The 24,030-nt window shown below is 32.8% G+C and overlaps 1 protein-coding gene across 2 annotated transcripts; it reads left to right on the forward strand.

The window, feature by feature from the left end:
- The first annotated feature begins 432 nt into the window (after positions 1-432).
- On the forward strand, positions 433-18,373 carry LOC145558633 (LRR receptor-like serine/threonine-protein kinase IOS1). Of its 2 annotated transcripts, XM_081619933.1 has the most exons (13): positions 433-1,032; positions 11,760-11,913; positions 12,235-12,719; positions 13,035-13,173; positions 13,459-13,530; positions 14,537-14,608; positions 14,701-14,781; positions 15,427-15,572; positions 16,318-16,535; positions 16,657-16,783; positions 17,157-17,219; positions 17,362-17,554; positions 17,709-18,373. In XM_081619933.1, the coding sequence occupies exons 1-13, from the start codon at positions 906-908 to the stop codon at positions 18,142-18,144; spliced, it is 2,313 nt and encodes a 770-aa protein (XP_081476059.1). In that variant the 5' UTR covers positions 433-905; the 3' UTR covers positions 18,145-18,373. The 2 variants fall into 2 exon arrangements, with proteins under 2 accessions (XP_081476059.1, XP_081476060.1); XM_081619934.1 differs by lacking the exons at positions 14,537-14,608; positions 14,701-14,781 and having other exon boundaries at positions 435-1,032.
- The last annotated feature ends 5,657 nt before the right edge of the window (positions 18,374-24,030 follow it).

Here is a 24,030-nt window from a genome sequence, read left to right on the forward strand (position 1 = left end):
AGGTTTCTCATTGTAACCCTATAAATATTGATCAATGGAAATCACTCTATCAAGGAGTTTATATTATCTGACAATTAGATTATAGATTGTCTTAAATACTACTATATCTCACATTAGTATAATATTTGACGTACAATTTACACACTTATTTGTACCATTGAAAATAATATTTATATGTTACTCCGTATATCACTAGAACATTTAATGGTACTATTTACCTATTTGATGATACCGCCATACGTATTCATGTTAATATTTACAACTTAGCCATTCTATTTGAATAGATACTATGCGAAAAGAGTTACTCACTGACTTTCGGGCGTTTAGTAGGGGTCAGATATAAACACTGTTTCTGCACCCTTAGAGTAGAGCCCACACGAGTAAAGCTTGAAAGCTCTTATTGTAAGAGCACGTACTCTTGCAGTCTTGCATGTGGGCATTCAGTGTCTTTGTTGTACAAATTTACATTTCGAAACCCAAATTGTACGAGTCAATGCATAGTTCTCACGACTTGACGCCCCAAACGAGAAAAATACAACTGAATTGTAAAATGTGGTTGTAAATCAACAAATATACCGTGTATTATAAGGTAGCTCGAAATCGCAAGATAAGACAGAGATTACCAAATTCTCAGACAAATTAACAAGATAAAATCCTAGGATCGAGTGGTGAATGAAAGTTCAAAGTCAACACATACATACAAGTCTATGGACCATGCTGATAGAGATTATAAGCTTGTTCTGTATCATATGCCTATCAACATATAACACTTGTTTAAGAGTATTGAGTATATATGTAGCTCAATGCGTGCCTGAATATTCATAAGAAATTCTTCAGTCCCAAAAATTGTTATTTAAAAAAGAAAAAAAAAAACAACAACAACAGTGGGTTTGGCCGTTTGGGTAATGGCCTTTAACACCATCAATATACTTATATCATACTTGTTGATTTACAATCATGGATTAATTTTCTCCTTGGCTGCTGATGATGCTGCAAATTTGACTTCCCTAGCCTTCAAAAGAGATACTGCAGGTATAATTAATCTCCTAATTACTAACTTGCTTATACATTCAATTAGTTACTATGAAGCTTTAATTATTGCAAATACTATCTAAATTTGTATGTTTCATTATTTTTTTTAAGGGAAATATAACTTCATTAAACACCATACATCATCTACAATAGGTATTTAAGAAAATTTGAAATACAATCCAACCAAATCAAATAACATTCTTTGGCAAAAATACTATGTTGACGGTGAACCAAATCTAATAATGCAACCCATCTCATATCATGTGTGTTCGCTGGATCATGCAGCCTTGTGTGAGAGAGTCTATACATAGTTTTGAAATCAAAAAATAGTATATAACCTGGTAGATCGCATCTAGAAATTTAAACAGCGATTGTAAAGTAATATGATGAATCACTAACGAATTGAATCCTTTCAACCAAACTATACTTACAAATATCTAATCTCCCAGGAGGAAAGAGAAGAAGACAAGACCCCAAACTCCCAGCAAAGGAGATAAAGAACCCAAACATTGGGTATAAAACTCTCATGTTACTTAAGAGGAATACTACAAGAGGGGGGTGAATTGTAGTTTGGAGGAATTTAGCTAACTTTTTGCGGAATTGATAAAATAAAGCTAAGGGAACTTTAAGATAACACAGAGAGATTTTACGTGGAAAACCTCTTGGCCCTAACAAGAGGGAAAACCACGACCACTTGGGATTTTAGGAAAGATTCTTCACTATAACAGGGCAAATAACCTATTACAAACTAAAGAATCAATCTTCAAGTTCCTCTATGAACTTGAAGTTCCCAGCAGCAAGTCCCTCTACTTGCCACTCTTCTCTTCTCTATTCTCTTCTCTCTCTTTCTCTACTGACTTCTCTTAGAGTTCACTCAAACTCCCAATTCCCAAATACAACTCAAATAAACAGTACTATAGTGAAAGTAATTAAGAAAGTTAACACTTAAGTAGAATGTGACTCTTGACTCTTTTTAGAAAACAAGAAAGATAGAAAGATATGATTGAGCAAGGTGAAGTTATCCCAAAAATGACTTCAATATTTATAGGAAAACATTGCTTGGTAAAAACGCCACAACTCCCACCACTTGCGCCACTACTGCTACACATCAACGCCACTACTTTCTACCACTTTCAGAGTTTTAAGCATGTCCTAAAAACCAGGGCATGTTAAACCTCTTAGAAGCAGTTTATATGTAGGTGGTGAAGACTGAATTAATAGTTAGTTGCACAAGTTTAGGAAGTCAGTTTTTCAAAGATATTTTTCTGAAATCAAAAGATATTATATAAAGGATAAAAACAGAAAAGATATTTTCCAAAACCATATTTCCTATTTTCTAGAAATCGAGTAAATTCTATCTTTTTGACAAATTCAAAACGCATTCTATGAATCATCAACTCTTAATTAATCTCACTTACATAAAACCTAAAACATGAAAAATATTTACACTTTAATTTCTCTAAGAAGTCTCTGCTCCGAGTCTTCTTTCCTTAGTTTCTGCTCCAAAGCTTCGGTTCCTTCTCAGGAACACTGCTACCAGTCTCTTTATACTTTTAGCTCTTGTTCCTTTGCCTCAAGTTATTCCTGTAACTTAACATAAACAAACTACAAGACTTATCAAGACATTAGTCCATTTATTTGACTTGTGTTATCATCAAAACATCAAGGGCAACATCTCATAAAGAGAGAGTAGGATTATTATTGACTAAAACAATAAAACTAAAAAATTAAAGACAAATTCAGGGCTTACCACCATCAAAGAGATGATGAGAAGGATAGGATTTTTGTATGCTTTCATATATACTTCAATAATTCATCTATTCTCTTTTAAATGTCGTTTTCAATGCATGCTTTCAATCACTATTATCTTTTATTGCTAGTATGGAAAAATTATAAAAATTTGATATCAATAAACCATAAATCGAGACGAATTCAACTTGATCCTACACACAGGACTATATTTTTTCTTAACTATTAAATAACAAATTAAAGCTAGTTAACGTAAAGTAACTGTATACTCTAAAAGTTAAAATATTGCATTTTAACCTTGGATATAATTCCCAACTAGTAGCATAACTTGCATTTATTTAGTACTCATTTTGAGCCAATATAAAAAAAATAATAAGCAACACGGCTATGTGCATGCAAAGAACTGCCATAGGATTACTGCGTCAGTAGAAGGAAGTACATGGCTATGTGCAAAGAAAGAGGTCTTAAGAAAAAAAATAATGGTCTATTGATACCCCTATTCATTGAAATTCTACTTACGATTGGTTGAATGATGCTATAAAGTATCGTGACATTTTGACCCAACTTAACAATGAGACTCGTGTTAATCTTAGTGAGTTAACTACCGAAAGTCATTGGACTAATGCCTCTTTTGTTCATGATGTTTTGAAATCTTTTGATCATTTCACTCATATTTTTTCTTATATCCTACCTTGCTTTGTTAATTATTATATGCAATAAAGGAATATTTTATGTCTTACAAATAATACTCTTTTATTGCACATAATAATTCATGGATATATATATATATATATATATATTGCGTTCAAGTTATTCACAAGCTCGAATAGCATATAAAAATTGATAAACTTCGTCATATTTTTTATAGCATAAAACGTAAATGGCACACTTATTTTAGTAAATTTCTAATCATTTATAGATCACTCCTCTTCTTGATTTCTTATTTGTGATATAAGGATATGTATCATAATTGAAAGCAAGCCATAAAATTATAAATTTTGTAAAAATTAAAACAACCTTACTTTTTTTTTTTTTTAAAAAAAAAGATATGTACATACTCCCTCTGTGTTTTTTAAGTGTTATAGTTTGACCAAATACGCATGTTTAGACATGATTTTGACCACTAATTTATCTAATTATATGTTAGTAAAATTATAGCGAATTTTATATTATGAAAGTATACATTATGACAAATCCAACAATGTATTATATTAATTTATCTAATTATATGTTCACTTCACCTTATTTTTGCTGAACTGAAATTATTTTTACTGAAACAAAATTATATTTACTGAACTTAAATTATTTTTACTAAACTTAAATTAATTTTGTTGAACTGAAATTATTTTTACGGATTTTCTATTATAATTATTCTTTAAGAAAACTGAATTTTGCTGAACTTATTTTTACTTAACTGAAATTATTTTTACTAAACTGAAATTAATTTTATAGAACTGAACTTATTTTTGACTGTACTGAAATTATTTTTACTTAATTTTTTTTTAAGGTGAAGTGAACAGGGACTAACATTTGTTTTCTCTATATTAGTAAACTAATTAAATCAAAATCATTATGTGAATAGTATAAAAAGTCAAACTATAACACTTAAAAAAACACAGAAGGAGTAATATTATTTCAAACTTACTCTTGTTTTAGAAAATTATTTCAAACTTACTAAATCACTTTTTTTTTCTTATATATTTGACCTTAAAATAGCTAATTCAATGTTTAGAACTATTTAAAAAATAAAACTTGGATATATGATCCACACAACCCACATATCTATTTGACACACCCGACCCTAACCCACGAACCCAGCTTGACCCACCTACCAACTCCTAACTATGGGTGAGCATGGGTTGGGTACCCATACCGTTAACACTAATGGTTCGGTAAACGATAACATATCCATGAACTTAAACGATAAGTTCGGGTACTCGGACTGCGGGTAACTTGATTTTCGGATCGATTATCTGTATCCAATAATGATAATTAAACCTAACATTGTACTCCCTCTGTCCCTAATTTAATTTTTTGGAAATTCCCTGTTTCTCATTATTAAGAAACAAAATTTGTTTCTCATTGGGGCATTTTCGTGAATAAATCAACAAATTTTTCATTATTATGGGCTTCACAATTGAATAAAGTTGTTGGTTTATTTACGAAAATGCCATGTGAGAAACACTATTTGAAATTGTGGCATCCCTATTTTTTTTTTCTCCATTTGTCTGTGCACGGTCTCCAAGACGTGTATTAAAATGTCTATATCTTTATTTTCATACACGTAAAAATTATAAAAACGTGATATTAATAAAAATATACAACGAGACCAATCTAACAAGATCACTCATGACTAAATTATCTTTTATATATTATTAACTGTAAGGAACTTTTGTGTAACACCACAAAAAAACACAAAAATGGTTTTTAACACACACACACAAAAAAAAAAAAAAAAAAAAAAAAAAAAAAAAAAAAAAAAAAAAAAACTTTTATTTAAACACCACAAAAAACACAAATTGGATATTACCACCACTTAACAAATCTTTGGATGAAATCCGTTAAGTGGGCCCTATAAAGTACACGTGTCACGACTTCGTTGGATGAAAAAAAAGAATTTTTTTATTAAAAAAACCCTAAAACTAATACAACCACCCAACCACCACAACCACCAACACCTAACCACCACCAACAATAAACCACCACCGACACCCATTGACGAGGGTGCATGGAAATTGGTGGAGAAAGTTGAAAACGTACCATGTGTTTTGACACGTAGTCGAGCTAAACTCCTTGGTGGTCACCTCTCGGGGTTGACTATCATAAAACTTGAGTAAGCTTTGTTTTCTTAGAATAAAGCTCCAAGGATTCCGTGTGTTAGCCAAGAAAGAAACTTATCAATGTATGATGTATCTACTTCATTCAGCCATATCTCCTTCGTTACAAGGAATATTTAGGTGATTCAAGTTGGAGGTGAAAGTAGTGTTCAAGATCTTTCCAACGACATGTCATATGCCAAATTTGAGCAAGAAACAAAGAAGTTATGAACGTTTGAAGTTAAGTTGTCCAGACAATTGCGAGGAGCGCCCGCTCCCCCAGGACGAGCGCCCGCTCCTATGGGTGTCTTTTGAAGTTCTAGTACGTAGTGATGAGCGCCCGCTCCTATATTTTAGAGCGGCCGCTCCCGAAGCCCTGTTTTGACTTTCGAGCCTTGGCCTTTCATTTGTAATCTAAGGGGTGTAAATTAAGAACTTTAGGGTTATTTGTAAAACCTTTAAATAGGGCTAAGCTTCCTTTTGGAATCAACTTTGCTTAATTTTGAAATCAATGAGATTTTCTCTCTCTACCCATAATCTTTGTGATTATTTGCTTTCTTTGTGATTGCTAATTTGTAATCTTTGTGGTTACACCTTAATCCTAGCTTTACTTTGTGTTAACTTTGATTATATTAAGAACCCCTATTTCATTTATATTGGTGATTGTTGAGATAGGTTATCTTGTTTTGTTGATTTGAAATTGTTGTTACTTGATTTCCCCCCCCCCTCTTTTCTTGGTTATTTCGCTGATCTAATAGGCATTGCGATGCGAAGAGCATTGCTAGACACGGGTGAACCAGTGAGAGTCTTATATCATCCACAACCACCAAAAATCTCTTCCTACGCCACTTGCACAGCCTCCGCCCCAACCTTATTCCCTACGCTGCTACGCACATCGGGAACCACCTCCCCAGCTAGACCGACACCCAATGTAACCCCAAAATGGAAGCCCTACCCCAAAACGGTCATGAAATTAACCACAAACGGTCGAAAATGGCCGGGTTTAGGGCTAAGTGGTCGTATTCAACCCCTAAACCGAGCGATTTTGGTCATAAGTGGCCAACTTCGTGGCCGCTTTCAGGGAAAAGCCGGCCGTTTTTGGGGAAAGGGTGTCAATGGTGGTGGTTGGGTGGTTGGGGTTTTAAAAAATTTTAATAATTTTTTTTTATATTTTTTGTTTATTTTGTAGCCAACTATATGAAGGCACGTGGCATTGTAGCCCCACTTAACGGATTTCATCCTAAAATTCGTTAAGCGGTGGTAAAAGAAAAATTTTAAGGTTTTTGGTGTTGTTAAACTTAAAGTGTTTTTTTTTTTTTTTTTTTTTTTTTTTTTTTTTTGAGTGTTAAAATCATTTTTGTGTTTTTTTGTGGTGTTAAAATTTAAAATTTCCTCACAGTAATCTATAGCCAAAGCTTTCAAAGTTTGACCCCAAAAATGGCAATGGGGCCAAAATAAAGGGATAGATGGAGTAGTTATTATGATATCATTCAACACTAATTAACAAAAATACCACATGATCTTGACCAAATTATTAATAATATTACTAATCATTCATATTATAGAGTGATTATGAAGTAAAATAAGAGTTTAGATTTTGGATAAATAGGTTTAAGTACGAAAAATAACAAAAATTGCTTATCGGATTGGATTGGATCAGGTGACTGTTAATTCTTAAATGATACCTAATAACCATACCTAATAACAAATTATCGGATCTGGTACTCGAACCGTTATGGTTATCGGATTGGGTACCCCGATTTTCAAGTCACGGATCGAACTTTCGGATAGTTTTGCACAGCCCTACTCCTAACTAGCGAACCCAGCTTGACCCACCCTCCAACCCACGAACCTAGTTCGACCAAAATACGACCTGTCAAACCCACAAACCTTGTTTGACCTGCCCATATATGACCCGTCTAACCCACGAACTCAACCTTACTTTCTCTAAACAAACCCATGATCCGGATTACCCTACCCAACACAGGTCATGCGTGTGTAATGAAACCTTAACCCGCAACCCACCTAACCCTGATCCAGCTCGCACGACCCACATGGTGGCCAACTGGCAACCTCTACTTGTGTTATTCACTTCTCAAAGGCTGCGGTAAAATTTTCAAGCTTTGGAAGGTTATTTGGGTCCTTCAACATCCGAATTAAAGCTCTGAACAAAGAAAAAAGTATTAAAAATGTCTTATTTTGTGTGTGTTTACAAACCACGATTTTTCTTAGCACACAAAACAAGACATTTTCAATTACTTTTTTTTTCTTCAATATTGACCTAAAATTGGATCTCAAAGAGCCAAAGTTACCCCCAAAAATTTTAATCAGCTATTTCACCAAATTCCACTAATCACTTTAATAATTCACCAAATGTCATTAAATTTTTCAAAATTCACCAAATGCCATCGAGTTTAAAAAATAAATTCACCGAGCGCCATTAATGACTAACAGCCGTTAACTCCGTAAGTTATTAGAGTTTAATCATAACACATGTCATGATATGATTACTTCATTTTAATTATTTGTTTTAATTAATAAAAAAAAAAAATTCTAGATATTGTGACAAAAATTGTTCGGGTAAAGTTTTGGGGGAAATTTTGATCTTTTATGGGTTCAAATTAAGCTAAGAATTGGCAAAAAAAAACAACGTTAATGCCCCGTTTTGTTTCTCAGAACATATCTCGATTAGCGAGTCAACAAAAGGTACTTATCATGCCAGAAGAAGAACATATCAGCCAACAAAGGATGCATATCAGCCAATAAAAGGATGAAATCAGCAAACGAAAGTAACATGTAAGCCAACAAAATAAACATATATCAGCTAACAAAATGAAACATATAAGCCAACAATTAAAATATACATATCAACCAACAAAATAAATATATCAGCCAACTAAAGAAACATATAAGCCAAATGATGTCTGATATCAGGCAACAAAAGGAAAAAAAAAACATATCAACCAACAAAAGGAATATTTTGGCCAACTCACTAAACCATATCAGCCAACACGTAAAATATAATAGTCAAGTCTCCCGCACCAAACAGGTCGTGCATCCGTCCACATGCAATACCTTCACAATCTAAATTTAGTGTTTTAAGGTGCGATAATTAGAGCTGTAAAAAACCAACCCAAACTGGGGAATCCGAACTGTTCCGAAAAGGAACCGAACCGCAAAACTTGTTATTTTAAAGTCGTAAACCGCAAAACTTGTTATTTTAAAGTCGTAATCCGAATATTTGAGAACCGTTAATTAATCGTACCTGTTATCAAGCCGAACCGATACAACCCGAACCGAGTACTTCCGAATCGGTTAGCAACTCGACCCATTGTAAAACCAAACCGTTTAAACCCGAAAAAATACCCGATAAACCCAAATCGTTTACAACCCGTAACTGGTTAGCATCTAACCGTTTATAGCCCGTACTTAGTTATGACCGAACCGTTAACAACCCGTAACAGGTAATGACCGAACCGTTTATAACTTGTAAGTCCATAACCCGTTATGAGAGAAAATTCAAAGAGATAAACTGTGTTGCCTAAAGCAGTACGGGTGAGTGTGAGGAATGAGAGATGAGGATTTTAGGGTTTGAATTTGGCTTGGTCCGATTTAAATTAGCTTTTAGTGATTTTGGGGAGATTAATGAGAGGCATTGGATTAAAGATAGGTTTAATCAATCATGGTTGTGAGAGTATTTTGTTGAGGGGTTTGGATTGTGATATGTGTTTTTATTGAGCGATTACTAAAAATTACAACTTAATCGTTTATAATTTATAGTTACATTTTAATTTATAAACTACATGTAATAAAGAAATTATAACTGAGTAACTTGCTTACTATTATTAGTAACTTGCTTGTTTAAACAAAATATAAATATAAGCATACAACGAACTAATAAAGTGATAATTATTACTATAAGTCTCTAACATGTTTATGACTCGATCACAACTTGGCTCGTTCTAATTCATTACTTGATCAATATAACTTGTTTAAGTCTTTATTAATTATTTCTGACATGAACCGATTTTACCCGATTTGTTTTGAGTCAAACTCATACTTAAATCAATCGAGTTCTACCCGTATCGATTATGATATGAACCGATTACAACCCAACCCGATAAGGATCTGATTGATTTTTACCCGAAACCCATTTTAAACTACTAAAACCCGTTTTCAAACCAACCGAGTTTACCACGAACCGATTACAACCCGACCTGACTAGGATCTGATATGTTTTGACCCAAAACCTGCCTTAAACTGACAAAACCTGTTTTAAAACTGACCGAGTTTAACCCGAACCGATTATGAACCGAATCAATTACAACCCGACCCGATTAGTTACCGATCTGAAAAAAACTGTAATAAAAAAAATACCAAACCGAATCAACCCGTAATTATTTAAAACCGATCCAAACTGACTCAATAATAATTCCCCGTTATAAACAACCTTTACAAACTAAAAACTAATTAACCGAACCCAAAATCGAACCGTACACCGATTGACACCCCTAGCCGATAATATACAAAAATTTTATAATAGATAATGGAGAGATGTAATGATGTTACCGAGTTCATAATAGTTTGGCTGATTGCTGACTTGCTATGTGGAAAGTTATTGTTCTCTTGTTTCGGAATTCGCAAAGAAATGAAAATTATGTAGTAGACTAGTAGTACTTCGTTCGCTGTCAGCTACGAATAGAGGATTATTCGTCATGATAATATATGTTTTGTAGCAAACAGTAGAATTTCTGGTGTTCTAAGCTTTTGTTTGCATTAAGCAAAATAAATTGTATGATTAAAAAATTGCTATGTAATTAAAGTGTATCTATTTAAAATTTTGAAAAATACCATCAACTTAGGCCACGTTCTTTAAAGCTGCTCTGCTCTGCCCTGCCCTGCCCTGCTCTGCTTAAAAATAATACTTAATATTGAATTATTATAATAATAATAATTTATATTTAATAGTAATAATAATTAACTATCACCTCAAGTTTTTATTTTGTACATTACCACCTATATTTTTTAGAGTGAGGGATAGCTCAAGTTGTTAGAGTTTTCCTCCCGATTTCAGGAAATCCTGGAATCGATTCTCACCCCCTCCCTTGTGGCTCTCTAAACACCAAAAAAAAAAAAAAAAAAAAAAAAAAATTAAATCACACACCTCTTTTCTTGAACCCTCCTAAATGACATCACAATGGACCCCACTATCAATTTTCTTCTCTCTTCCTTCTATTTTCACGTTTTTTCTTCTGTCTTCTTCCTATTTAACCAATTTTGCAACTAATTAACCCTAGAATCAAATCCCTAAATTTAATTTATAAACCCTAATTTCAATTGAAAAATCCCCAAATTGATTTTATAAACCTAATTAAACAAAACTCTCTATAACATGATTTTTCCCTCAACTTTGCATTGTCGTTTGGCTTGAAGAACAAATTTTGCCCTAAATAACGTCTAATTGATTTTAAAATTAGACAAAAGGTTCCCCTAGGAGGCTAGGAAGAAGAAGGAAGAATAGAGGTAAGAATCGATGGAAAAGAGAGGGGTCATTTAGGAGGGGGGTTTGTGAAAAGTGGTGGGAGTTTTTTTTTTTTTTTTTCCCTGTTTTTAAGAAAAGTGGGTGGTAACATACAAAATAAAATACTTAAGCTGGTAATCACTAAAACGTAAACAATAGTTGGTGGTATTTTTCAAAATTTCTCTATTTAACTAAGTTATACATATGCTAACGGGTTTTATTCGAATTTAATTCTGAAGGCTTCATCAACATTGGCTGTGGAATGGTGGGAGGTCCACAATACTACAAAGACAATGGCTTATATTACACTTCTGATATAGGATTCATAAACACTGGAAAAATCATGAATGTACAAATGGAGTACCAGTTTAGTGATTGGTCAATGTATAATGCGGTTAGGAGTTTTCCAGATGGTAGTAGAAATTGTTACACTTTGAAACATTCGCAGGGAAAAAATTCTCATTACTTGATCAGAGTTCATTTTCACTATGGAAATTACGATGGCCTGAACACCATCCCACAGTTTGATTTGTATATTGGAGTTAATTATTGGTGGACAGTAAAACCTGCCAATGTTAGTTACAAGTTCTTTGATGAGCTTATATATGCCCCCACTGAAAATCTGATATATGTATGTTTAGTGAACACTGGATCAGGGACACCTTTTATTTCAGGGTTGGAGTTGAGGCCTCTGAACTATTCAATATACAAATCCACTACAGGGGCACTACTGCTTTATAAGCGCTTGAGTGCTGGCTTTTTAGTCACTACAGATGCAGATATTCATAATTACAGGTATTTTCTTGAATTGTTTCATGCTAAATCATACACATTATCTATTAACATATGGCAAGATTGGAATGTAGGTATTCATAATAAATTTATGGTATGATACAAGGGGCATATGTCCTAAACACATGCTCAAATTTTTTGAGTTTAAAATCTAAGTGAGCTATTCTTCGTATTGTCAATTATTTCAAGAATGGAGTCTCACTTGGATTATGACAGTTTATAATTAGTTCATGGTATCATGATGCTCTTTACCTTAATTATGCATGCCTTGAATATCACTAAGTTTTGATGATAATTTATGATATCTATGTGTGGAAATTTCAGTTTCAAAGATGATCCGTATGATCGGCTATGGGCTCCGATAAATGATTCGGTGACATCTTGGGACTCTTTAAGCTCTAATGCATCCATGAATTCCTCATTCACAGACGCTTATGAATTGCCACCTTCAATTTTAAAGACAGCAGCCATACCTAAGCATGGTGGTGGTTCCCTGTTTTTTAATTGGAATAATTATTCATTAACTGAGTCATACCAAGTTTACTGGCACTTTAATGAAATTCAGAAGCTGGGAATCAATGATTTAAGAGAATTTACAATATCTATGTCCGGAAATTTTGAATCAGGAAAGATTAGTCCTGAATTTGGACGGCCATTAACTGTTGTTTCTCCGGCTATAAAGTTTAATGGATCTCAACTAAATTTTACTATTACGAGGACTTCAAAGTCTACACTCCCTCCCTTACTAAATGCGCTGGAAATATACAAAGTTGTTGACCTCCCTGCATCAGCGAAATACCAAAATGATGGTACAGTAAATATTTAATTATTACATAACTAAGCTTTTTTTACTTCTATTTATGTCACTAAGCCACTTTTTTAAAAAAATATATGCTAATAAAAAATACTTACCCAAAAAAAAAAGTAAACTAAAACCAAGTTTAGGGGCTACAAATGTCAAATGTTTAGTAGAGAGATTGTATTTAATTTCCTTTTAACATTCAATAGATAGGTTGATCTTTTCTAAATTGTATAGTTATGAAAAAAACTAGTTTAATATTTATGTTATCGAACTCTACAAGTGTTTATTTTTAATCTGATTTTATCTGCTTCTGTTATACCAGTGGATGCTATTTTGAATATGAAGATGAATTACACATTGCCAAAAGATTGGCAAGGGGATCCTTGTCTTCCTAATGCTCCCTGGGATGGTATAAATTGCAGCCAAAGTGTTGATCATCACTCCCCACGAATTACTTCTATGTGAGTCTAAATGTTACTACCTTTGCTTTATAATAATTGCAAGAGTTTGACTTAATCATTTTTTATATGCTCACTTTTAATATACTTTTTACTAATATACGGAGTATAAATATAAGTTGCCATATTATAAATGTATTCATTATATTGTTAACCTTATACTTCTTAATAGTAATATATAATTACAAATATTAATGATAAAAGTTGTGTATAGACATGTGTGCCACTCAAAGTATTGCGATTATTATGATATAGAAGCTTTGCTTATTTAATGAAGACAATTTACAGGAATTTGGCTTTCAGCGGTTTGACTGGAGATATACCTCATTCATTGTCCGCACTAACATCTTTAGACTCCTTGTGAGTATATATGACTTCTTTACACTTGATATTTATTAGTAGTTATACTGCGTAATACATGATTTGCAATGTTATGTACCGAATTAAACCAAGTTGCATATTTTTTAAGTAAAATTGGTATAAACCACCTTTTTTGTCCAACTTTTTTGAAAAAACCACCTTTTATGTTTTTTTTTTTTTAAAAACTAAACCACCTTTTAAGTACCTAAATTTTTTATTGCACCACCCCTATTTCAAATCTAACAGATTGCATCTCAACCATCCACTTCCAAATCATCAACCATAGAAAAACCTTCCCTTCCATCTCAACCATCCACTTCAATTACCTCAATTTAGGTTTTGAGAATAAACAAATACTACAATTTAATTTTTGTAGCAAAATTAGGTTTGGTTTTTTAGAGCTTTACTCAATTTAATCATGCATATATATAAAGGGAAGGGTCCAATGTTTTTGGAGGTGAAAAAATACATGATTTAGGAGCGAAAGACACAAGTTGTGGGCCCCTTTACGTCTTAGTTATTTTTTTGTCAAAATTTGAAATAGGGGTGGTGCAATAAAAAATTTAGGTACTTAAAAGGTGGTTTAGTTTAAAAAAAAACATAAAAGGTGGTTTTTTCAAAAAAAGTCGTTGGACAATAACGATGATTTATACCAATTTTACCTATTTTTTAGGAAGACCCTTCAATTTCCTTTGATCTCTTGGTGTTATAACATGATTTTCTACATGAAATTGAGGGAACATCAGCTTGTGATCAAGCCATATAAGTGTGAATAATATTTGGAACACAGTACTTTAGATACTGGCATGATATATTCTTGTGCACCATTGATATCCCGGAAAGCTTATACTGGTGGTTCGTTATTTAAATGCACAACATTACATATCATATCTCCGAAAGCTTATACTGGTGGTTATTTAAATACACACCATTGTGGTCATTGTTTACTTTTTAGTACTCATATTCTACGGTAAACTCTTGGTCATTGTGTTTGCGTTTCATTCAGGAATCTTTCACATAATAGCTTGACAGGGGTCATACCTGATTTTTTGGCTGAGTTACCATCTCTGCGTACAATGTAAGTTGTCCAAAATTAAAGTTGAATATCGGATTGAAGTTGCTATGTGAATGTAAGATTTGTAGTTAACATGTATACTCCAATTATGTCAGAGATCTAACAAGTAACAATCTTGTTGGCCGAGTTCCAAAAGCACTCAGCAAAAAGATAGAGGATGGCTCATTAAATTTGAGGTTAGGAGTATTTCTAAGCTACAAGTAAAGTAGTAATGTATTAATCTGATCTATAAATCGTAAATCTTGACATATAGTAGTTTGATAGATTTTTAATAACAATTTAATTTTGGATTTTTATGACAAAAACTACATAACTCATAATTTGTGAGAAACTAACTAAAAAAATATTGTAAAAAACTACCTATTATAAGGTAAAATGTTGTAAAAGACCACCTTTGGCTGGATTCCCACCGTTGACCTATTTTTTAACGTCAACCCACCACAAAACACTCCCAAAGGCCAAAACCACCCGCTTTCATCCCCAAAACCACCCCAAACCACTTGAAGTTGTCTCCACCAAGCTGAAACCACCCTCCAGCCCTAAAGTGGGCGGTTTTGGAGGTGTTTTGTGGTGGGTCAACGCTCAACTGTGGAATTTGCACCCGAGATAATCCTTTAAAATATTTTACCTTTTATTTGGTAGCTTTTTACAACTTTTTTATATTAAGTACTTTCTCACAAAATTTGGGTTTTATTAGGTAGTGTTTTTTTTAAAAAAAAATCCTTTAATTGTAAAGCGTGTAGTGTACGTACAAACCCTTAAGGCACAACTTTTCAGAAGTACCTAACTACTGTTCCCCCCTTCCAAATCTCCATTTCTAGTTTGGAGGGAAATCCAGGTCTTTGTTCATCGAACTCATGCAAGAAGAAGAATTCAAAGAAGATCGCCGTTATTTTAGTTGCAATATCTCTTATTTTCATCTTCGTTGCTATAGGAGTATTCTACAAATATAAACAAAAGAAACAAGGTATATATCCAATTGTTTTTTTTTCGTTTTGTACTCTTGGTATTTTAACTTTACAGTATTTTGAACTTTAACGAGGATGACATGCATGTCTCCAATGTAGACATCACATAAGCTTGTTGGTTCTTATAGCCTGAGCCTAACACTTATATCCTCAAATTTTGTAGTAGTACAAGCAATTTATATTCACTAGCTAGTACTATACTAAACAACATGACCACGAAGCTTGGACCCTCTTAAATTAAGATTACTAATGCCTATATAAGTTATCATTGGTCTACTGATTGTTGGTTGTTTAAAGATGTACCCCTCTGATCCATTGGGTTTGCGCAATAATTAAATTGTTACTTTTTATTTTTTGAAACAAATTATATTAATAATACTTTTTTTAGGTACTAAGTAAAATTAACGGATGAGAGTTATAAAATTAGTGAGACCAATGTATTGTATGTGAAGGTTAAGACATGGTCATCCCTTATGTCATTTATGGAATTATGAGTCATACTCAATTGAACACCCAAAAGGAAATGTTGTAAGAGTGTCTCATGCATTATTATATGGGCGAGGTTAAATTGCTTATTGAGCCCCATCCTTCTTGCCTTCTCTAGCTAGTCGTAAACCATATTAGGTGTTGTGTGGTGATGTGACCTCTAATGTCATGTTATGATGGATAGTCAAAATTGATGAAGTGCGCGCAATTAGTTGAGAGAATAAGGTGTAAGAAATTAACATTGTGCCTTTAAACCAGGTGTTACAGCTAGAAATGTTGTAAGTTCATCAATACAGTTGGAGAGTCGGGCTTTTTCATACTTTGAAGTGCTAAAAATGACAAATAATTTCCAAAAAGTCATTGGCAAAGGAGGATCTGGAATAGTTTATCATGGCTGCTTACAGGATGGTACTCCTGTGGCTGTTAAAATGTTAACCCCGTCCTCAAAACTTAGTTTGAAATTGTTTCGCACTGAGGTAATATAAGATATTTGGAATTCATTCATTATTATTATTAGTTTTTGTAATTTGTAAAAAAAACTTTTGGTTGTGTCCACTATCCTGTAGTAACATTCAACTTTTGGTTTTTGAGTTACAGGCTCAACTCTTAACAAGAGTTCATCACAGAAACCTTGTTTCACTCATAGGTTATTATGAGGAAGGGACAACCATGGCACTCATTTACGAACATGTAACTAATGGTAACCTACAACAACATTTATTAGGTAAATGCTACTTCCTTTGTTATTTTTTTACTTGACCTGTTTCTTTTATCACACTTGCCAATGCAAAACTTTAACGATCAATAACTTTAATTCTCTATAAGTAAAAATTGTAAAATTTACATATTATGATAATACTTATTGAGACGAATTCAAAATGATCCAACATTGACAACTATTTATATTATACTATCAATTATAAAATATTTTGTAGTAAATCTTATAAATCCCAATTTGTAAGATGTTGGGATAATGTGACAATAATAGACGGGAAGGAGAGGTTATAAGCTAGGTATTTTAATTTCTACTTTTCTAATTTGCATGTAGTATATATGAATATATTTGCCATGGAGTAATAAATTCTATTTGCCCGCAGAGAAAAATGGCATGGTCTTATCTTGGAAACAACGACTACAAATTGCTATAGATGCTGCACAAGGTCAGTCATGTGACCAGGCCAATGTCTATAATTTACTTCTAATTTTTATGGTCTCAATTTGATGAGATCTATTCAAATCATCCTTATAATGCACTTTAAAACACTACACACAATATGATGTTGAATGTAAATTTTATTGTAGGATTGGAGTATTTGCACAATGGCTGTAAACCTCCTATAGTCCACAGAGACATGAAAACATCTAATATTCTCCTAGATGAAAATTTGAACGCCAAGATTTCAGATTTTGGCATATCTCGAACATTTTCTAGTGAGAATTCTGAGGGTGGTTTGTCTACTGATGTTGTAGGCACACATGGTTACGTTGATCCAGAGTAAGTTCTTATAATTCCTTAACTCAGTTCCGAATTTTAACAAGAACTCATGATTGACTTGTTAGTTTAAGAGTAGGGATATAAGATAGATCTTTGTTTTAATTTATTTTATTTTATTTATTTATCTATTTTTTACATTAAATTTGTTTTGCAGATATTATAGTACAAGAAGGCCAAATAAGAAGAGCGATGTGTTTAGTTTTGGGGTTGTTTTATTGGAGCTCATCACAGGCAAACCTTCAATAATAAAATATAGTGCCCAACCTATTCACATAATAGCTTGGACTGTTCCTAAGCTTGAGAGTGGAGATATTCATGAAATTGTCGATAAGAAATTGGAAGGACATTTCACTACAAACTCTGCATGGAAAGCCTTAGAGATCGCTATGATGTGTGTACCATCTACTGCAATTCAAAGGCCAACCATGAACCAAGTCTTGGTTGATCTGAATGATTGTTTAGCCATCGAAATGTCCCAAGGAAGAACTAGAAAGATAGATAACCATGGACATGGCTACCCTAGTATTGACACCGACCTTGACAATGCCATTGCTGATACATCTATTGAAATGGGTCCAACTGCAAGGTAATTACCAAAAATGACGCTGGAATATCACTTTGCTCTTTAGAATGGAATAGTTATTCTTGTATTGAAACATACTATCATTATCCTTGTACAGTTGTACTACTATATACTCGTATATTTATGTAGTACTATGTTTCATCTTCTCATCCTCGTTGAATCTCAACCCTATGTATTATTTTTGTACCGTTTGTCTATATTTTATTAATGAAATCTCTTTATTTTCTTGTCAAAAATATACTTCCTTTGTTCTATTAATATTGTAACAATGGACTTTTTACACTATTTATTATTCTTGTTTGACCATATAATATGATTTATACGTTAAGCAAAATATAGTCATGTGTGATCTTATTGGATTCATCTCATAAAATACTTTCACACTATCAACTTTTTATAATTTTTACTCTTACACAATTATAAATAATTAGCATATAAAATGTGCTTTAGGATACGTAATTTCATCCTTGTTGCAATATTAATAGAACGAAAGAAGTATGAGTTTCCATTAATATGACATCTCAGTTTTTTTTTAAAAAAACTTAGGGTGTTGCATGTTTTTTTTTCTTTAATATAAATTTACTACTCGTAGTGGATAGGTAAATGGAATATTGAGAATTTTGAGACAAGTTAGGCCAATTATCCAAGGCTGTAACTCAACAACTAGACAAAATCTGTAGAAATTTCTGACTGTCCATTAAAATCATCGGTAAAATTATCGCTCTTAACCACCCTCTTGTCTAGTATAGCAGATGGCTTAGGCAACACTAGCTGTTTCTTGCAGACCTTGAAACCATGGCATCATTTTTCTCCCTCATCAATTAACACAACATACTTTGAGTTAAGATCAAATTTGGGCCCTTAATTCTACAAAATTTCACCGTTTGGGTACTGAATTTTTTTTTCTTCACCGTTTGGGTACTCAAACCCATTTTCCGGCAAAAAAATTAAATCAGCCCAAACAATTGAGTACCTTGGGTTAAGATGTGGGGCCCACCCAAAATTGTTTCTTCTTCCTCCTCTTTTCTGCACTACTAGAAATCGGGGTTTTAGTATCAGAAAATATTTCTGATACTGTAAAAGTCAAATAGTATCGGGTAATTTTTTTCTGACACTACTTTCTAGTTGTTTACACAAACTAAGTATTAGACTTAACTATAGTGCCAGAAATTTTATTATCCGATACAAATGAAATATTAGTATCAGATACATTCCGATACTAATAATCCTATTACTATCGAGTATAATTTTGTTACAAATAGACACTTTTTGTAACATATCTTTCTGATACTAAAGCCAATTAGCACATTTCAGATTTGGCGGTACAATAAAATTTCAGGATTAGCAACTTGGCGGTACATTAAAATTTTAGGGAAGTTCAATTTTTTTTTTATTCCCATTATGTTTGTTTTTTTTTTTTTTTTGAAAACCCATTATGTTTGTTTTTTTAGTAATAATAATAATATCGTTCACTCTCCTCTGTTCTCTCTCCTCTCAAACTCTCCTCAAAGATGAAGGCAAGCACCGCCGCAGCCACAACTTCATCTACAACCATCGCCACTCACAAATTTTATCTCTCCTTTTCTTTTCGTTCTCTCTCCTCTAGCCGCCGTTTACCCTATCAATCATTTTCTAGGGTTTATTGCCATTGTTATACCTTTATATCTCAGTTCTAATCACCTTTCTCTGTTAATTCGATCAATCTACCATGTTTACTGTTGTCTTAATGGCGAAGAAATTGTTCCGTTCTTTGGCTTCGTTGGTGTCGCCTCTTATCTCGTTTTTGCTTTGATTTTTTGGGTTTTGGTTTTTTTTCTTGGGTATGAGTTTCTTCAAGTACCCATCTTTTAATGTTAATTATATTTGCAAATTTTAGATCTTTGTTCACTACTACAAAAATAGGCTAGGAGACCGGGCAAAATTGGCCTAAGAAACCGGAAAAGTCATGGTGCCTAGGTAATAGGTCTCTTAGCCTAAGAGACTGCAATATATTTTCGGTTTCTTAGATGAGTCAAAGGAACCTGTTACTACATACAACCGGTTTCCTATGTTGATCCATAAACTGCTTCATATTAGTGATAAGGAACTGTATATTTTAGGTAACCGGTTTCTTAGTTATTGTTAAGGCACCGTATAAGTGTTAAATATGGTTTCTTAGATAGCAATGTAGGGAACCGCAACTGTAAGAAATCCGGTTTATTTGGTTAATTTTCTTTAATATAAAAAAATTAAAATATACAAATGCGGATTGTACCTGCTATACAAATGCCCATAATAATTTACGTTACAATTGTTGCAACCTGCCAACTTGTTTATGTACTTGATACAACATGAAATCAAATTTAATGTAAAATTATCCAAAATTTGGCTCACAAATTTAATATTCCAACAAATATAATTAATTACAAACTTTATATACAAATTTGTTTTTACTAACTTACTATAAGCAAGTTCAAAAAAGAAAAATATTCACTAAACTTACTAGCTATCTGTTTTTTCAATGCAAAAAAAAAAAAAAAAAAAAAAGCTTCACAATACTCCGAAGTTTGAGCTCTATCCCATTTTACCACCTCCATATATGAGATATAAGCAGGATTCCCAAAATATATGATGGTCCAATATGTATTATAATGACTGACGATCAGCAGCCATACCATCAATGTTGACTTGTTTATACTTTAAAACGTAGGTAACCAACATATCGCGTATCTCATCAATCATTTCTTGATTGTAAGTAGCGGGAACTAGGGGAAAGTACTGCAAAACATGAATTATTTTTAGATTAGTCATATAAATGAAATTAGAAACATATCAAGAATATTTAAATATTTTTTGAGATTATGCTATGCAGTACATGTCATTAAAACATATACAAGTATAAAGTACATGCTTAGTTGGATGGTCATATTATCATTAATCTTGGTACAACTCCATGTGTGCATGATTAAAATATAAGGCAATGTATTATATTCTTGCTATAAGCATTAGTCTTCTAAATAATTAAATAAAGCTGCACCTACATTCACAACAACATACAACTAGGATAAAACATGCAAAACTGAAACCCACAACTTCATAAGGGCATGAAAAGAAGCTCAAGTTGTGTGTTCTTGCTTTTACTTAAGCTGGATTTCATGCAACAAAAATAATTATTGAAATAAAAGCTTATATATATCTCTAATACAAAATTCAGCAGAAAGTCTTGTAAAGTGACTACTTAGAAGTTTTGCTTCTGATATTTAAGTGCTTGGTATATGGTAATAAGAAAACATTAATTGAGGCATTGAACTTCTATTAGGTCAATCATTTTCCACTTGTAGTTAGTGCTTTTACATCTTTTAATTGATAAACTAATCAAAGATTGTGCAAAATAAAAGAAATTCCATATTTTAGCCGTACTAAATTAGGCGTATACACAAAATTAATGTGAATAATAAAAGATACCTTTTCTGGAACCACTTGTTGTCTCCTTGATATTATCTCTTGCATATAGCGGCATAAATAATATCCACAATCTTTAGTGTCTTGATACTGTTAGTTGTGGACACTATATCATAGTGAAACATAAAAAAAATATTGAGTTATAAAATCTGATTGTTCGGAGCATATTGATCATAGTGTGCTTAAAAAATTGTGAAGTGTAGATCACATACTTTTGGTTGAAGCCACAAAGTAACCGGGTTTTTTTTTTCATTTTCTTAATTTCCTTTCGATGAATAATGCTAAATTTCACAAGTCCGCTACACAATTTTCACAAAAATATTAGATGACAGATGATACTATACATAAGATATATTTGTAAACGAAATATACATACTCGTTAATGGTTTGACGAGCGAATTCGGGAATGTCATTTTCAGCTCCGGCTGGATCAAGCCAGAATACAGTTCCACGCCATATACTTATGATAGCTAACCTCCAATGTCGACTATATATATATATAGCTCATTAGTTTATCCAAAGATCGATATACAAAAAAGTATAAGAAAAAAGGGGTTAAACATCACTCACTGATCATGGTACGGAGCAAAAAAAGTTGGTTAATATTCTTGCCACCATTGCACCCAAAAATATTACATAGATATTCAGATCGAGCTCCTTCTTCTATCGGGGTTAGCGGAGAAATAAAATTAACGTCGCAACAACCATACACTCCTGATATACTCTCTTTTTTACACCCTTCGCTCAAGTACCTTGCATATAAAATGTATAGATTTCAATTATACAGGCACATACCTCATAAAAATAAATATGAAAGAAAAACTAATGTTAATTATCTAGGCACATACCTCATGAAAATCGACATATGAGATGCTCCAACCTCTCTTTGGAAGCACCAATCAAACATCTCTTTGTAATCAAGATGAACTACAATCTCGTTGTGAAACACACTAAATGGGATTGTTAAAAATATGGTCTCATTTCTATGTCTCATTCCCATAGCTTCCTTCTTGAAAACTTCTAATAATAAACCAGAGGTCACCATGGCACAATCTTCATTAGTGATGTTATATTTTTTTTGGATGATACTTGTGTGGATGGAAATTCAGAGATAGGGGTTTTTTCCATATCTTTAACCTGACTATCAACCTTAAGATTTTTGTGCAACAAAGTAAACAAGTAAATTAGATGAAATGATATAAATTAGATTTTTACAATCATATGCACACACACTTGTTGTGTGTTTAGTAAGTAAAAAAAATGACTTCACTGGCAAAAACTAAATAAGAATACCTTTTTCTTTGGGAAAATTAGTCGATTTGGCCACGGAACAAATGATTCCTTTGCTTGACATACAAACCTGAAATCCTGAGTAGGACAAGGAAGTAATGCAGTTGGCACAAGATCTTCTAGTATAGAGACTCGATGATTACCAGTGGTCAAATCAAAAAAATGATTTTTAACGAACCACTAATGTTGACCCTGGTATGTACACTTGCCCAATTGCAACAATCTGAATTCCTTTGTTTTCTTCAATCGCCAAGCAGCAATCATGCATACCCTTGTTATTTACATACATGTATATCATTTAGTATAGAGATATGTTAGCTATGTCAAAGGTATCGCCAAGAAACAAAATAAATTTCATTTAATGTAAATATTGTCTATTACTTTGGGTGCAATTTAAAAAACCAATACAAACTTGTTTCTACTAATTTATTGCAGGATAATGCAAGTATGAAAAATGATGTAATTATGTAGTAGTAGTAGTAGTAGTAGTAGTAGTAGTAGTAGTAGTAGTAGTAGTAGTAGTGGTGGTGGTGGTGGTGGTGGTAGTAGTAGTAGTAGTAGTAAATGATAGTTATAATACCTCAGGAAGATTGCTAATAGGTAGTTTATCATATGTCTCGGGCCATGAAACACTAGTGTATTCATGTTGGGAAGATTCGGCATTGGCATTCTCGGGCTAAGAAACTTGATAGATGTAGACACCTAAAAATGTCTCCCCAAAACCAAACCCGATTATGAACAACCTTTCACCGTCTTTATTGGTCGGGTTCAGTATTTAATCCCGAGAGTGCTTAAAAAAATCGTAGTTAATTAAATTCAATTTTTGAATAGTCCATGGATCAGTCTTGATGGATGTTTGGTCAAAGCATAGTTTTTTTTTTTTAATTTCAGCCCAAACCTTTTTTATTGTTTTATTATTTAATTTTAGCCCAAACCTTTTTTATTTTATTGTTTTATTATTTATTTTGGCCCAAAATTTTTATTTATTTTATTTACTTATTTCCTTATTTTAGCCCAAATAATAATAAATTAGAAATGGCCCGAAATTGTCACTCGGCACTTAAAATGCTGAACGAAATTAGGGTTAAAAATGAATTTAGACGGAAAAGCGGACTGAAAACTCCCGCGTCACGGCAACATTCCACCGTGTCACGGGAAACTG

Source organism: Chenopodium album, chromosome 9, assembly GCF_948465745.1.
Source record: "Chenopodium album chromosome 9, dcCheAlbu1.1, whole genome shotgun sequence".
Lineage (NCBI taxonomy): Eukaryota > Viridiplantae > Streptophyta > Magnoliopsida > Caryophyllales > Amaranthaceae > Chenopodium > Chenopodium album.